General features: G+C 38.1%; 1 protein-coding gene across 3 annotated transcripts in view; it reads right to left on the minus strand.

Annotated features, from left to right (window-relative positions):
* The window catches only part of ntrk2a (neurotrophic tyrosine kinase, receptor, type 2a), an 82,970-nt gene that overhangs the window by 11,230 nt on the left and 56,250 nt on the right, over window positions 1–15,490 (minus strand). For 2 of the 3 annotated variants that reach the window (XM_078953081.1, XM_020705849.2), the window contains 4 exons: window positions 14,628–14,758; window positions 10,591–10,763; window positions 10,332–10,487; window positions 10,014–10,104 (listed from right to left, as the gene is read on the minus strand). In XM_078953081.1, coding sequence (XP_078809207.1) covers window positions 10,014–10,104; window positions 10,332–10,487; window positions 10,591–10,763; window positions 14,628–14,758 — 551 coding nt within the window. The remainder of the gene's footprint in view (window positions 1–10,013; window positions 10,105–10,331; window positions 10,488–10,590; window positions 10,764–14,627; window positions 14,759–15,490) is intronic. The other variant, XM_020705850.3, reaches the window with a different exon arrangement.

Raw genomic sequence — 15,490 nt, forward strand, 5'->3', positions numbered from 1 at the left:
TACACATACATACATTCTCACTCTCATTGTCACTCTTAAAAAAGAATATATGGATGTGAAAGACGAGTATATATGTGCGTGTGAGGAAAAGTATATATATGCGTGTGAGAGAGGAGTATGCATGAAAAGGAAGTGACTTTGCATGAAAAGGAAGTGACTTTGCATGAAAAGGAAGTGACTTTGCATGAAAAGGAAGGCAGATGATTTTTCGTGCTCTGATTGGACGAGAGGCCGCCACCTCCCATTTTGAACAGACGCTAACATGAACTAACACTTCTTTACCAAATTTAAAAAAGATCTGGACATAAACTGTTCATTCTGTCATTCCTCACCAGAAACTGTGCCTTATCTTTTTTGGTATTGCTCCTTCACTCAACTATTTTGGAAAGATGTGATACATTTTGTAAGAACTCATCTATGTGTAGATTATAGATTATTTTATGAGCATATTATTTTTGGATATTTTACACAAGAGAAACTTAATGCAGATAAAATATATGTAGTTAATTTACTCATAATTATGGCTAAACACTTTATACACAAGTGTAAATATTCCAACAAAAAACCAGTGTTTTATGTTTTTCAGAAAGAAATGGTGTTGTATGTGAACAGTATAAAATCCTCCACTAACAAAAAGCTGTCAGAACAGTTGACACATGGTCTCTCCTGAAACTTTAACAGATTCCTTTGCCTTTATTATTTTTGTTTTATTTTTGCATAACCAGTTTTACATAGTTATTATTATGTTTTTTTTTGTTTTGTTCATTCTCCTGGCAAACGTGAAGATTGTATTTTGCACAGTGTGGAGTTTTGTTTCTGGTATTTTGTATGTGCAATATTTGTTAATAAAGTTAAAAAAAAAAAAAGAAGGAGCCACGAGGGTCCTGCAGCAGCCCATCGGAACCTTAACAAATATTTTATCTTCACCTCACCGTTGCCTTTTTTAAGACATGTCAGCTGGTTTTCCCACATTTATATGTAGTTATGGAAAACAAGAGGAATTTGTTTTAATGTAAATGCGTGTTCCTGCGTCTACAGGAAGTGTTGCCCATAATTCACGCTCCCTCCGGTGGTTGGTATTTGAGACATTCCTTTGTGTCTTTAGAGATGCAGACAGATTTGTGACCACTTGAGGTGAAGATAAAATATTTCTTAAGATTCCGATGGCCTGCTGCAGGACCCCCGTGGCTCCTTCTTGGTAGTTCATGTTAGCGTCTGTTCAAAATGGGAGGTGGCGGCCTCTCGTCCAATCAGAGCACGAGAAATCATCTGCCTTCCTTTTCATGCAAAGTCACTTCCTTTTCATGCAAAGTCACTTCCTTTTCATGCAAAGTCACTTCCTTTTCATGCATACTCCTCTCTCACACGCATATATATACTTTTCCTCACACGCACATATATACTCGTCTTTCACATCCATATATTCTTTTTTAAGAGTGACAATGAGAGTGAGAATGTATGTATGTGTAAGGTAATATATATGCATGCGAGACAGAGAATATATGGATGCGCAAGTGAGAATACATGAAAGTGCAAGTGAGAATATATGTATGTGCAAGTGAGAATATATGTATGCGTAAGAGAGTATATGTATGCGAAATAGAGTAAATATGAATGTGAGAGCAAGAATGTATGAATGTGAATGGTTCAGAATAAATAATGTCTTATACGGCCCCTCATACCTGCAGGCGGCAAGTTGCTCTGATCACCTGAACCTGCCCACACCCCCTCCCCTCCCTGCTGCCTTTGTATGCGCTGCGACATCTGTAGCCCAAATTTGCATTCCTGAGTATTTCTTTGTTCAAATAGATTTGAATCAGGAGCAGTTGAAAAAATGCTGTGTTTAAATGTGTTTAAAAGCACTTATAGCAGTGACATAAAACCTACAATCAGCAGGTAGAAGCAGAAATTAGACCTTGAGATGTGTTCCAGAAAACACAGGTTTTTAAAAAAGTGGCTAAAATTTTGACTAAATTCTATCTAACTAAAAAGAATTACTGCTTTTCAAAAAAAATATAATTTATCTTTTATTAGACTCTTCTGTGCTGTCTAAACTTTTCACTTTTTTTTATTCGTTGGGATTTTTTTGCATTGTCAAAAATAAATATGGCAGCTCTTGGTAAGATTTTTATGTTTTAATTTTTTCTTCTTTTTTTTACTTTAATGGACAGCTATTGATTAAAAAAAAACAGACTTCACTGACAGGTTTGCAGTAAAAATGACCTTTGCTGGGTCAGTTGTTGCTTGATATGTGAATGTTATTCCTTTCTGCTCTATTGATAGCTTTCTGACAGCACAATGGTGCATCCAGACCTGCTTATATCCATTAGTCTTTTTGTTTTATTCATCATGGCTGATCATTTCCCCTGATGGTTTAAAATATTAATAGTGGGCTCTTGACCAGCTGAACTACACATCTTTTTCCTTGTTAACTGTGTGTGTGTGGGTAGGTGTGTGTCTGTTTGTGTGTCAGAATAGGTTTGCTGTGAAAATAAGTGAAGCAGGGAAGGGCAACCTTTTCAAAAAAGCCTCAGTGGGGCAAAAATAAAACACAAACATGAAAGGAAATCTATCAAAGACAATGTAAAAAAAATATTGTGAGTAAATATTCTTATTGTTGGGCATCTTTGCATTTTTTTCCATCCACAGCTCATGCACTGTTTTCTTTACAATTTAAGCAGGTTTGGTCTCTGTCTTTCTTTCCTTGAGTTATTGCTCTCTTATTTTGAATCGCTCAGCCTGCAGGTCTGATCCTGTACCACAATCTCATAAATATGAATTACTTTAGCTAGAGCACAGCCTTGTTAAAGGAGAGCCTTGATAAAAATGTTGGAAAATAAAGAAGAGGAAGGATGAGAGCTCTTTATTGTGACCTCCCAAAGGCTGTGGTATCCATGGCAACTGCCCTGGTTGCAGTATCGTAGAATGTGACGTAGAGCGGTCTTATGTCATTGACCCAACCTACTCTGTTACCCACAAAAAAATGCACCACCTTGATCAACCTCCGTGTTGCCATGGTAGCTAAAACTATTGTGGAAAATGCAGCTGTCTGCTGCTGCAGTGAAAAGTTATAAGACCTGTTCAGCATCTTTGGAGGTTGGAGCTTTACCAGCTTTTAATGGAAGACGCTGGTCACCCCCTCTATAACTGCTTTAGAACTGTATTACTAAAACATACTTAATTGTTGTAAAATCTGTTGGATAAAGTTCCACATAGGAAGAATGTAAGAAAATCACAAGTATCTGTAACGCAATGGAGACAGTAGGTATCCTGTAGGGATGTTTTCACATCACAACTGAAGGCACAGAAGTGGCTTGATGTAAATCTTTAAAGGAAGCTTGTAATTCATTCCACATATGGGAGAACACGACAAAGCAGTTATAGTTACACTCAACACATTATCAAATCATTGAGCAAAAAGGAAAAGAACTGTTGATGTTTGGTTTATTTCTTGTGTCAATAACGAATCAACAGAAACGTCTGTGTTGCTAATATTTGTCTTCAAATCATCATTCTTATAGAAGATACACATTCTGAGATGTAATCACTGTAAACTAGCTCCCACATTGGAAAATAAATCAAAGAGACCAGAAATTTTGACTTTTTCTAAAAAACGTAAGCACACTTCTTATCGTTGTTATGGTTACAGTGGTTTAAAAGCCTTTGTAAATGGTGTGCTGGTGTTCCTTCAAAAAAAACAAAAACATCCACTGCTAGGTAAATACTAGATTTCAAAAGCTTGTATTACCATCTATAAAAAGCCTTCTGTTATCTCCAGCTTCACCTTTTTTGTCCAAACATGGTCACTGCTTACGCCAAAATAATTAGGATGACCTTTTCCCAGCAGTGACGCCAATAAATTACTATATTATCTGAACTCAGACTGTATTTGGAACCGTTATCGTAAGGAGGAAAGCTATAACCGTGTTGAAATGTCTCACTAGACAGGAAACAATTATATACCTACAATTGCATGAGGAAAAGGAAGGTGATAAAAAGTAAGCATCTAAGCTGACTTCTGGACATAAAGGTTTTTCATCTTGATGGCCTTCTGGATCATGTGGGTTTAGGTCCAAGTCATTCTCTGTCTCTCATCTGAGCCAGACTGGCAGTTCTGTGAACACCTAAAAAGAAGGTGGCATTTTCAGAAATGCTAAGAAATCAATTACAATTCTTCCACTTGGTCGTCCGGGAAGCAGAACGTCTGATATTTTATGCAAATCTCATTGGCATGGCAACCAGGGGAAGTTTGCACAGAACACATCAATGTGGCAACTCCAATAAAAAAAATATATTTTCTTAAAAAGGTGATGAAGTAGTGTTGTTTAATGAGAAGCTATGAATCAGAAGATGAAAGATTTGTTGGTAATGAATTAATCTGTTGGGAAGAAATTGCATCTTAGTTCAGATTCTAGACTGGCAACTAGAGACACCTTGATTCCACCTTGATTTACACTCACTGGCTACTTTATTAGGCATGCCTGTCCAACTGCAAATTCCTATTCAGCCAATCACATGGCAGCAGCTCAATGCATTTAGGCATGTTGACATGGCCAAGATGATCTGTTCCAGTTCAAGCTGAGCATCAGAATGGGGAAGAAAGGTGAGTTAAGTAACTTTGCATGTGACATGGTTGTTGGTACAAGACGGGCTGGTATTTCAGAAACTGTTGATCTATTTTCACACACAACCATCTCAAGGGTTTAGAATAGCCACAAAAAAAAGAGAAAATATTAGAAAAATCTTGCCTGGTCTGATAAGTCTCCATATCTGCTGTGACATTTGGATGGTAGGGTCAGAATTTGGCATCAACAACATGAAAGCATGGATCCATCTTGCCTTGTATTAACAGTTCAGGTTGGTGGTGTGATGGTGTTGGGAATATTTGCTTGGCACACTTGGGCCCATTAGTAACATCTTAGTACCAGCTGATAAGGTGACATGTCATGAGGCTGGAACCAACTCAGACTGGTCTCTTGAACATGACAATGAGTTCACTGGACTCAAACGGCCTCCACAGTCACCAGATCTCAACCATAATGATCACCTTTGTGACGCGGTGAAACAGGAGATTGGTATCATGGATGTGCAGCCGACAAGTCTGCAGCCACTGCGTGATGCTGTCATGTCAATATGGACCAAACTCTCTGGGGAATGTTTCTAGTACCTTGTTATATGCCTCCAAGGATTAAGACAGATCTGAAGGCAAAAGGGGCTCTAACATGGTACCAGTAAGGCGTCCCTAATAAAGTGGCCGGTGATTGTATATGTGCATGACTAGGCGTCAGAGGGTTAAAAAGGAATTTAGCCAGTAAGTTCTCAAACAAACAAAATGTGGAAAAAATGTTTTTCCTGCCGTGATGGTACTTATTTTCATCTAGAAATGGTTGTAGTTCTCCACTGAAACTACACAACTCCAACAGCAAGTCGAGCCCCACCCACACCCACACACTAAAAAACGTCTGCATTGTGAGGCTCCCAGTTTGATTCAAAGCACCATGTCTGTCAGGTTCATTGTATAACAGCACTGAATGACGTCACTGCAGCCCCTTCAGTCCAAAGCTTCTATTTCTACAAACACACACATGCTAGGTGGGGGGTGAGCTCTAGATCCCCTATGACTCATTTCTGCTTGCGTCTGACGCAAGAGACTGGGTCCCCACATACCTTCCCACGGATGCACAACACACACATTGACATGCACAGATAAACACCTCAATCTCCACTGGATGCCTAAAAAAATTGCCCTCACCCCGTTTCTCTCTAGTGAAATGCCGTTTTCTTCTTCTGAGTAATTATTTTCCTTTTGTTCTCTCTGATACACCCAACTGTGTCTTTAAACCTGGATCCTGTAGGATGTCTTCCCTACAATCCTTTTACCTCCACCTCCCTCTAGACTCCCACCTCATCACAGCTTGAGTAGGATAAATGTTATTGCCTTTTCTCCCGCTTTGTATATTCACTTGTGTCTTGTTTTCTCCATGCCTGGCAAGGCATTCCACTTCTTTTCTCTCCTCCTTAGCTTCTTCTGCCTCCCTTTTCCCTTTTTTCTTTTAGCTCTCTGCCTTCATCTTGCCTCCATGTCTTTCTCTCTCCCCCTGTCTTTCTCCTCCATACTGCTCCAGCATACTAAACAGAAGTTCTCTTATTACTTTTCTTCCTGAGAAACACTGGATTGAGCGCTAAGGCTCACCAGCGCTCCTCTCCCTCGTTGCCATAACTACAGCCTCAGCACTTAGCTTTATTGAGGACGGGTGAACGGAAGGAGGAGGAGGAGCGAAGAGGTTGTTCAATGTCGTCACACAGCAACAGTACAGAAAAAAAAGCCTTTAAGAAGACCTTAATCTCCACAGTGCATTTATTTGCCGTTTATAATCTGTTAGTCCTAAATTAATCTTAAAAGTGTCGCCATGGAATCTGCTTTGGTGTCTTTTATTACAACAGCTTGTCTTCAGAGACTCATGCCATCTGTATAACACAGTAAAATAGAAGCACGAATATGCCAACTCCTGGATGATTCATCTAAACTTTCTCTGCCAAACTCCATGCATTTCTGCATCATTCTTTCTATTGTCTTTTCTTTCACTTCTGTTATGAAATGTTCTAACAAAGTTACAAATAATTACAAGCAGTGATTAAGAAAGACTTTTGTCATTAGTGTGTGATAAATACATCAGTTGCTTCAGTGCATTATCTTTTTTCATCTCTCTGACAGTCATTATTTATGCCAAAAAGGGTTGTTTTTTTCTTGCCACTGAGTGACTGCTGGTCCCTCCTTCCCCGCTACTGCGTCCTCTTCTGAAGTATTTGTCACTGTCAGTCATGTCAGCATGTCACAGTGCATGGGGGAGAGGGCTGGAAAGATGGACAGTCACTATCTATCAGTCAACACAATTTATTAGGATTTGGCCTTTTGAGACGGTGACAGATAACTGTACAATATAAGAGGCACTACTAAAAAAATCATGTAAGCTGACTCTGATTTATCTTGATAGGTAAAATATTCCCATGAAGGAGCACATACACAAAGCTTCACTAACATTTGTTTTTCACTAATGTAGCCCACCAAATTACTTTTAAAGACTGATAAAAGTTGTGTTTTGGGTGTTTTTAACATGTTCTTGTGGCATTTTCTTTTCTCATGATGGAGGACATTTATAAAAAAAATAAAAAAATGGAAACTTGCAAAAAGCTGGTAGCTGTGACGTAGAAGCTACTATGCAAGCCTCAAGCTCCCTGATTCACTCCATTCTGATGCGTCCACTTGCAGACAAATAGATCCATTTAAGTATTCTTTTTCCTCTTCTGGGGCCTCATTTATAAAACTTTGCGTAGGATTTGCGTCAGAAGTGGCGTACGGATGAAACATAGGACGTGCGTACGCACAGAAATATTCGGATTTATAAAACTGTGCGCACGCACATCCTACGCATCTTTCCCTTAATAAATCACAACCAATTCTAAATGCAGCGCAGCTTTTGCGGCTTTATGACACGCCCATAGTTGCCCATAAATAGTCCGTGAAACGCCCACAAATGAATATTCATTGATTGCGAAACCATGGCACACACCGAGAGGAAATGAAAAAAACGTAACTTCACTCAATGTGAAGTAGAAGTTATCGTTGGCGAGGTGGAAAAGAGGAGAAAAGTGTTGTTTGGAGGGCACAGTGTGGGCATTACTAATGCCTAAAAGCCACGTGAGTGGCAGACGCCGTTAATGCTTTAGCCTCACAACCTCGGACCGTGGTTAAATAAAAAAGAAATGATCGGACATCAAAGTCGAGGCAAAAACACGTCTGGCGCTGCATCGTCAGAGTGTGCCTGCCACGGAATCCCGGGAATCCCTTAGTGGAGTGGTTACTGAGGCGCAGGGGGACGCCGACGCGCCAGATGCACCGGGTGACACACCCCCCACCCCCAAAAGCCCGCAGAGGTCCAACAGGACAGCTCGAGGAAGTCGGAACCGGCTCATAAGCCACTCGTCCTCGTTTGCCAGCAAGTCTTCTTGCTGTCGTTCACTCCGAATTCTTCCATTTGCCACTTCTTCTAAGAGCGCAAGATCAGCCATTGTGCGTCATTACGCATTGTGATGGGGCATTTTATTTCCCTCCATTTAATTGCATCTGACAAGCTGCAGATGTCGGTAATAATCGACATGGAAATGGGAAATTGTTCAGTGCAAATGTAATTTCTTGTTGCTTTCTGAATGGTTGAGACATACGCCATACATTGTTTTATCAAAAATAAAACAAACTAAAGGCATATGCATGAATACCATAATTCCGTAGCTTATGAAGAAATGTTTTACTATGAAAACAACTTTCCCTAGTGGACAATTAATGCATCTCTCTCTATCTATCCATCTGTCTGTCTGATTGCACCTATATCTGCTCCGCCAGACGGACACATTAACGAGAATATCAGTTTTGTATATTATTTCGTTCTGTTAACTATATTATTTATGTGGATGAATTGCACAACATGCCAATATTGCAGAACATGTTTCACTTTTCTTTTTGCAAATATGTGTTCATTTGAATTTCTGTTGTAATTTTCGTTTGATTTTTTTTTATTTGTTTCACTGCTGATCGATCAAACGGGTGTTCGTGTAGGCTGTTAATTATAAGACTTGCTTTGTGAAGTCTTCATGTTATTTCTGAGAGGCAGGATTGTCACTTTCACGTGTTTCTTCCATCTGCCGACGGTGTCGCCGTTTCTCATTTCATCCGTTTTTGTGCGTACGCCTGGGTCAGAGCTTGCGTGAAGGGCCGCAAATTTTCCCGTCAAGTTTGCTTTTTATAAATCTCAACTATTGCGTAGAGAGTGGCGTACGCCTTCTTTTGTGCGTATGCAACGTTTATAAATGAGGCCCCTGAGCTGGCATCTGTCTCCAAACTGTACCGCTGGATAGCTCGCCATTTTTGTTGCATGTTAATGCTAGATTGGAGTTGTGAGGGGCTGTAAGGTAGCGAGAGGTCATGTAAACAGAGGGATGATGGGAATTGGGAGTGGGCTTCGTCCACGCCAACAGTCCCGCTGACAACTCAGAGGCCTATTTCTAATGAACTCCTGCCTTTTTTTTAGAAACTATGTCCTAGAAAAGGACACAGGTTTTTGATTTTGGGTAAAAATGGCACAATCATACTTAAAAGACCACTGGACAGCGTTTTATAATTGGGCAAACGATGATCGATCTGACTGGGATTTTAAAAGGTGCCTCCCACCAAACTTCAATAGTAGGCCAGTGAAAATGCAAAATACTGTGCATAATTATGAATTTTAATCATGCACAGTAAGAAAAATTGAAAACAAATAGTAATGAGTTAAATTAGTACTTTGTGTGTCATTCAGACCACGTGTTTTTAGTTTTTAATAAAAAAAAATGGTGAAAAAGCTGCAGCTGTTAGTTGGTTAGAGATCAGGCTCAACTTTTTTAGGGATGGTGTCTTTGTCCAAAAATTGTTTTACCCACAGAGCTTTTTTCTTAAAAATAAGAGTTTATAGCTAGTATAACTTTAGTTTTTCATAGATTTAGTTTTTATAGTGATTCTAGCAAAGAGGCTTCAAATAAAACAGCTATTCTCCCCTTTTTTCTTGCGAGATTTGCTCTAATTGCCAAGTCTCATTTCTGTTGAAAATTGCTTTTTTTTTCTGTGATGCTGATAAAAAGGCTTGACTCTTTTGTTTGGTCAAAATCCGTGCAGGAGTAAATGTTTGAAAAATTACACCTACTGCTTTTTCTTTGTCACAAAATGAGGAAAAACAGTTTTAAGTGTGGCATGCATGTGCGTACGAAACCTTTCAGTGCTAGAGGCTGATTTGTGTTTTTCTTTCTCCAAACAGCACTACCTTAAGGCTCGGCTTTACAATATTTTCCATCACAATGAATGTCACAGTTAAAGGTGACTGTGGCAACATCAGATTACTTAACTCACCACAACATGCATTACTGTGAATAGTCTGGGAGGAACTCATGCAGGAGGGAGGATTAGTAATTATATGGACACATACACATACCCTGTAGTAGTCAGTGCTGTAGACATCTCTGGACATCCCAAAATCTCCAATTTTTACCAGCAGGTTCTCACCCACCAAGCAATTCCTTTTAGACAAAAAAATGCATAAATAAAGCTCTGTTTAATGCTAAGAACAAATCATTCTGGTAAAATCAAGTACAATTTTTATTTTTTTGGTTACGCTACATATTATTTAACTTAAACATACAGAAAATATATACAAAATATACAGATATTTTAAAGATTTCATGATAAAAGCCAACTTTGACAGTAAGCCTCTGATAGACATGCAGTTATAGAGCAGATAACACACCTTGTGGCTAAGTCACGGTGGACAAAGTGCTGTGATGCCAGGTAGACCATTCCAGAAGCTATCTGCTGAGCGATGTGCAGCATCTGAGACTGGGTCAGTTCTACTGGTCTTGTAGTCTGGCCTTCTGCCATCAGCACTGCATCTGGTCCGTGAGCCCTGTCAGGGACCAGGTGGATGTTTCCCATTTTTAATGTCACCAATATTTTTTTTACTTTTAAATATAAAGACGGTTATTAGAATAATTATTTTTAAAACATGCCTGAGGAACTTGTTTAAGTCTCCATGTTTCATGTACTCAAACACCATGATGAGGGGGTCGCTTTCCACGCAGACTCCATAAAACGTGACAATGTGTTCATGCTGCAGGTTGGTCAACAGCTCTGCTTCTCTGTGAAAATCCTTCCTTGCATTTTCACTGGCCTCTTTGAGTGTCTGTAAATATAAACACACATACACACAAGACGTTTTAATAAAGTGACAAATGAAACACTCCCACATTATGCGGCATGCAAGATTGCACATTAGTCATTTTCAAAGTGGATCCAGCCTCATCTTATTCATTTGGTTGATGGCCACTGTTAAAAGAATTTCTTGCCCTATAAAAGCTGGTCAGCCTAATGCGCACTGTGTCATGTTTTATATAAATGTAAGAAACTCTGAAGCAGTGCATTGTTTATGTGCGTTTTAATTCTTGAATTAGTTTTTGCCTCCTCTTTTCTAAATCCGGAACTTCGTCAGGGAGATTGTGCGACATATGTATCCACAGCAGAGACAGGAAAACTATTTGCATCCAAAACAGACAGACTTGAAGGAAAAGACATTGATGCAGGATCTGCATTATTTTCCCATCTATCAAAGAAAATATAGAACTTTCCTTTTGCCCTACATGAATATTTTATTGTATTCCTAAAGCATGTGACATGGATATACAGGAATATCTAACCTTATATGTGTGTATATTTATCACTCTGTTTGTGCAGCACCAACACAAAGCAGAAGCTCTGATTACAATTACAAATCCTTAAAGCAAGGAGTCCCAAAAAAGAAAAAAATACATCTTCGGAAGAAATGAATAACTTGTGATCCTTAAGAATGCTGAGAAGCCTGAAAATGAGACTAAATTCATCCACCACACAGCCGGTAATGTAAAAGTTCTTGGTCATGTACATTACAGACTGTAATGTAATACTGTTTCAAGATGATGTGGAGGACTGCAGCAGAATGGAGGCTCTCACTCAGTTTGAAATGCGATCTTAAGCATCTTTGGCTGAGAAATCCTTTTCTTCAGCTTGTTTGTTTCTGGTTCATTCCAAATGATTATTACAGAGATTTTTTTTTTCATTTATGACTGATATGATGACAGGAATTACTGATAACTGCATTTGTATATAAAGATAAGCTGTAAAGAATATCTTGCCATTATCTAAAAAGCTAGCACTAAGATTTATATTCGGTGTCGAACTTCAAACACAAACTGGTTAATGTTTGAATTATGTTATTTTCTTTTTGCTTTAAATTAGTCATTAACTTGAATCATATTTTGGAAGTTAAACTAACATGCCACAAAATGAATCAACAAAAATCTTATTATTTATTTAGTCTTAATTCTTCTGATTAAGGCAAACAACTGAGGGTTGATCAAGAAAACAAACTTGTGAAAATAAAGGATACGCTTTCATTTGTGGACCTAATCATACAACTGCATCAGATAACCATCGAAAAACCATCTGACTCAGGGTGCTGAGCCAAGCATCTAAATGATGATCATGCAGAGACTCTCCTGTAAGGCAGAACTATGCAGGACTGGCTCACTGAACTCAAAGCTGCTTTATTTCCCAGGCCAAAAACCATATCATTACACTGTTAGTCATCCAGCCTGAGCACATTCAGGTCCTTGTACAAATAAAAAGCAATCAATAACCTCTAGATCTGAATTGCAGGGACTCGTTTACAGAGCGAACATTATTTTAAGTGCTCAGTGTTTATGATTGATGCGACAGAGGTATGTAAATATGCTGTTTTTATGTGGATATGCATATTTTTATGTATATGCACACGCATTACTGTGTGCATTTGATCGATTGCACATCATTGTTTAATATACAGTAACAGCAAAAACGGGTTTTCTGTGTAATGGATGACTGGGTGATTGATAGTCGACTTCCAAGCAAAGGTCATTAAGCTGTCATGGTGAGTGCAGAGTGTTGTAATGGTACACAATGAGGAGCAAGTTCCAGTAATGTTGTATGCATGACAGAGTGCTATGTAAGTACAGTGTAGAATCATTAAATATGTGGTTCGGATAATGAAGCAGGCTGGATACTCAAAGACCAGTTAGTGCCTTGAATGACAGTTCTGCTGCTGATGTGTGACTGTGGGGATATGGAAACAATGAAAGGAACTGCAATTTCTAAACCACGTCACATGACTGCACACAATTTACAGAATTTGACAAGCAGTTAAACATGGGGTGACTTGAAGAAGCAAAATTTATTATTTAAATTTAAATTCCTGTCAGCTGGAAAAATGTCATTCTTGATTTTTGGGTGAACATTCAAAAAAAAAAAAGATTAAAAATTGAACAAACAAAGCTGAATTTTGGCTGGCATTGTACATCAGTAGGTGGTTTGGTGCTGACCTGGAAGGAAATCCGAACAGGAAATCCATAAAAAAAAGAAGGAGGAGGATTTAGAAAATGAAGTTGAGCCAGAATGATGAGTCAGAAAAGAGGCAGAAAGAAAATACTGCAGGTGGGAGCTTGGAGGTGTGAAAGGTAGAGGAGGTGGGGGCAAAGGAGAGCAAAACTGTAGGGGGTTTGTTACAGGTCATGTATTGTTAATGAGCAGTTCTTTGCCATTCAGCTCCAGTTTCACTGCAGACCAGCAGAGAGTAGCAGCCAGGATGGGGAGACTGATGTTCAGATAGATGCGACAGGAGGATGCTCCCTAGGAAGCCATTCAATTTGATCCCGGAAGTCAGCGGTTTTTGAATGTAATCCCACCTTTCTTCTTGCAGAGAAACCACTAAATGGAGTGACTTTCTAATCATAGCAAAGGAAATGGAAGTGAAAGAGATTCAATAGAATAGAGCACCAGTGCCATGTAAGGATATTGTTTCAACAATGGCACATTCACTATAATCATATATTTAAGAAATAAAACACTTACAGCAAATTGTTCAACCTTTTCTAGTATAAGAATTTGAATGAAAAAAAAGTGTAAAAAGGCACATGTAGACAGAGAATGTGCATATACTGTATGTCCTCAATAAACAAATAAATTATAAAATGGCCTTTAATTACATAAAATACCTTTCAAGTAGTTTCCTGTTTTTATCAGATAATTTCTTAGAAGTAAATAAAGTTTATGAAAGTAGACCTTTTTTTTAAATTTTATGTTGTTGTTTTTTTAGTTAAATAGTATCCTGCAAAGGACTGGAAAACTGTCCAGAGCGTTCCCGCCTTAGCCCTACTGTGAATGATATCTATATGGACAAAAATATGGACAAAAAAAGTTTGCAACATTTCTAAAAATGACTTAGTACTCCTTGTCTTCCTGCTTCTAAAATGACTAATTTGCACATTTCATTATGGATGACAGCAAAGTAACCTTATGTCCCAGGTTATCTGAACTCTGTAAGCCCTAAAAAGTTGAAATGTATGATAGGGGTTGTTGAAGAAGTTAGCATAATTGTTTCTGCAACCAGTAGGTAGAATGTATGTTTGATCCTCTTTTCGGATGAAGTGTTACATTGAATTCTCTGTCAAAAATGCTATAGAGTTGTACCTTGGCTGTGAAGGATGGCAGGATTGTTTCTATTTCCCAGTGGATAAATATAGCAGGTAGCAGTGGATGCAGTTTATTTTTTCTGAGAAAAACAAAAGCTACTGTGAATGTTTTTTTTTTGTTGTGACTTGCAGAAGTTTGAGAAAGAAAAAAAACTACAGTGTGTCTTCGCCTGTTGTATCTTTGTTTGTAATAAAAAAAGTGTAACCATATATTCATATGTGAAAGTATAGTTTGGAGGAATAGTGTCAGCATTAATAATTAAGCATTAGCCAAGCTTTAGGTGTACATCCAGCACTGGAAAATTATTGTTTTGTGCAGCAAGGTGACAATCATTTAACAATAAATGTGAGTATATTAAACTAGTGTAATAAATCAAAACTTATGTAAAAAACAAATGCTTCATAGACTTAAAAAAGCATGGATGTCAGCCCCTTTTAGCTTTTCTTATTTGAAAAAGACTTCTGTGCAAAACTGACATACAAAACGGACATTCAGATTTTTAGATTACCTTGACAGCCACCAGTATCTTCTCCTGGTCAGGTGAAAGGTTGTAACATTCAGCCAAAAATACTTTTCCAAATGCTCCTTCTCCAAGTTCTCTCTTCAGCACGATGTTGTGCCTCTTTATGTGCTGTACGACTGAACAAGTAAAAACAGAGGAAGTCATTTAAATGTTGGGGATTTGGGTCAGAAACACTGCTGCAATCATAAAATCTGTTTAGTATGCGTACATAAAACAATGTACAGTCATATAGTGTTAAGCAGAATTTGTGTGTGTGTGTACATGCATACATGTGTATGAGTATGTGGTCCTACCCTTCAAAGAAAATAAAATTTGCTGGCCATAACTCCAAACCAACATGATTTAAGCTTTAAAAGAATTTAAAACAAGAAAGCAAAAAAGTAAGAATTTGGATTGTGGTACTCAAACCTGAAATTTATTTGACTGATCGATTACTTTTTGACTCTTAACAAGTCACACACTTATAATTAACTCGTTATAGTTGCATTTCCCTGATTCTTATCGTACTGACAGCTGAGATAAAAAAATTTCAGAATTTGTAGACTTATTTCAAGCCAATTTTTTAAAAATCATTTATATGCAAATATCGAAAAAAACAGCAACGTATTTATCCACTGTTGTGCTGTGTAAGGCATGAGGAGATAACAGTTAATGCTGCCAGAATATATTACAATCTTTGAGCCTTTTTTGAGTATAATGCAATATATAACCTTTGTTGTGCTTTTTTTAATGTTAACTTAGTGTTTATAATTACCAAAAAGAGTGAATAAACCCTGAAAAAGTGTGCACTCAATCATCCCTAAATGCCCTTCACAAGAGAAAATATATTCAAAAATCCCTAAAGTGCT

Source organism: Oryzias latipes, chromosome 9 (assembly GCF_053564925.1).
Source record: "Oryzias latipes strain Hd-rR chromosome 9, Olatipes_Hd-rR_3.1".
NCBI lineage: Eukaryota > Metazoa > Chordata > Actinopteri > Beloniformes > Adrianichthyidae > Oryzias > Oryzias latipes.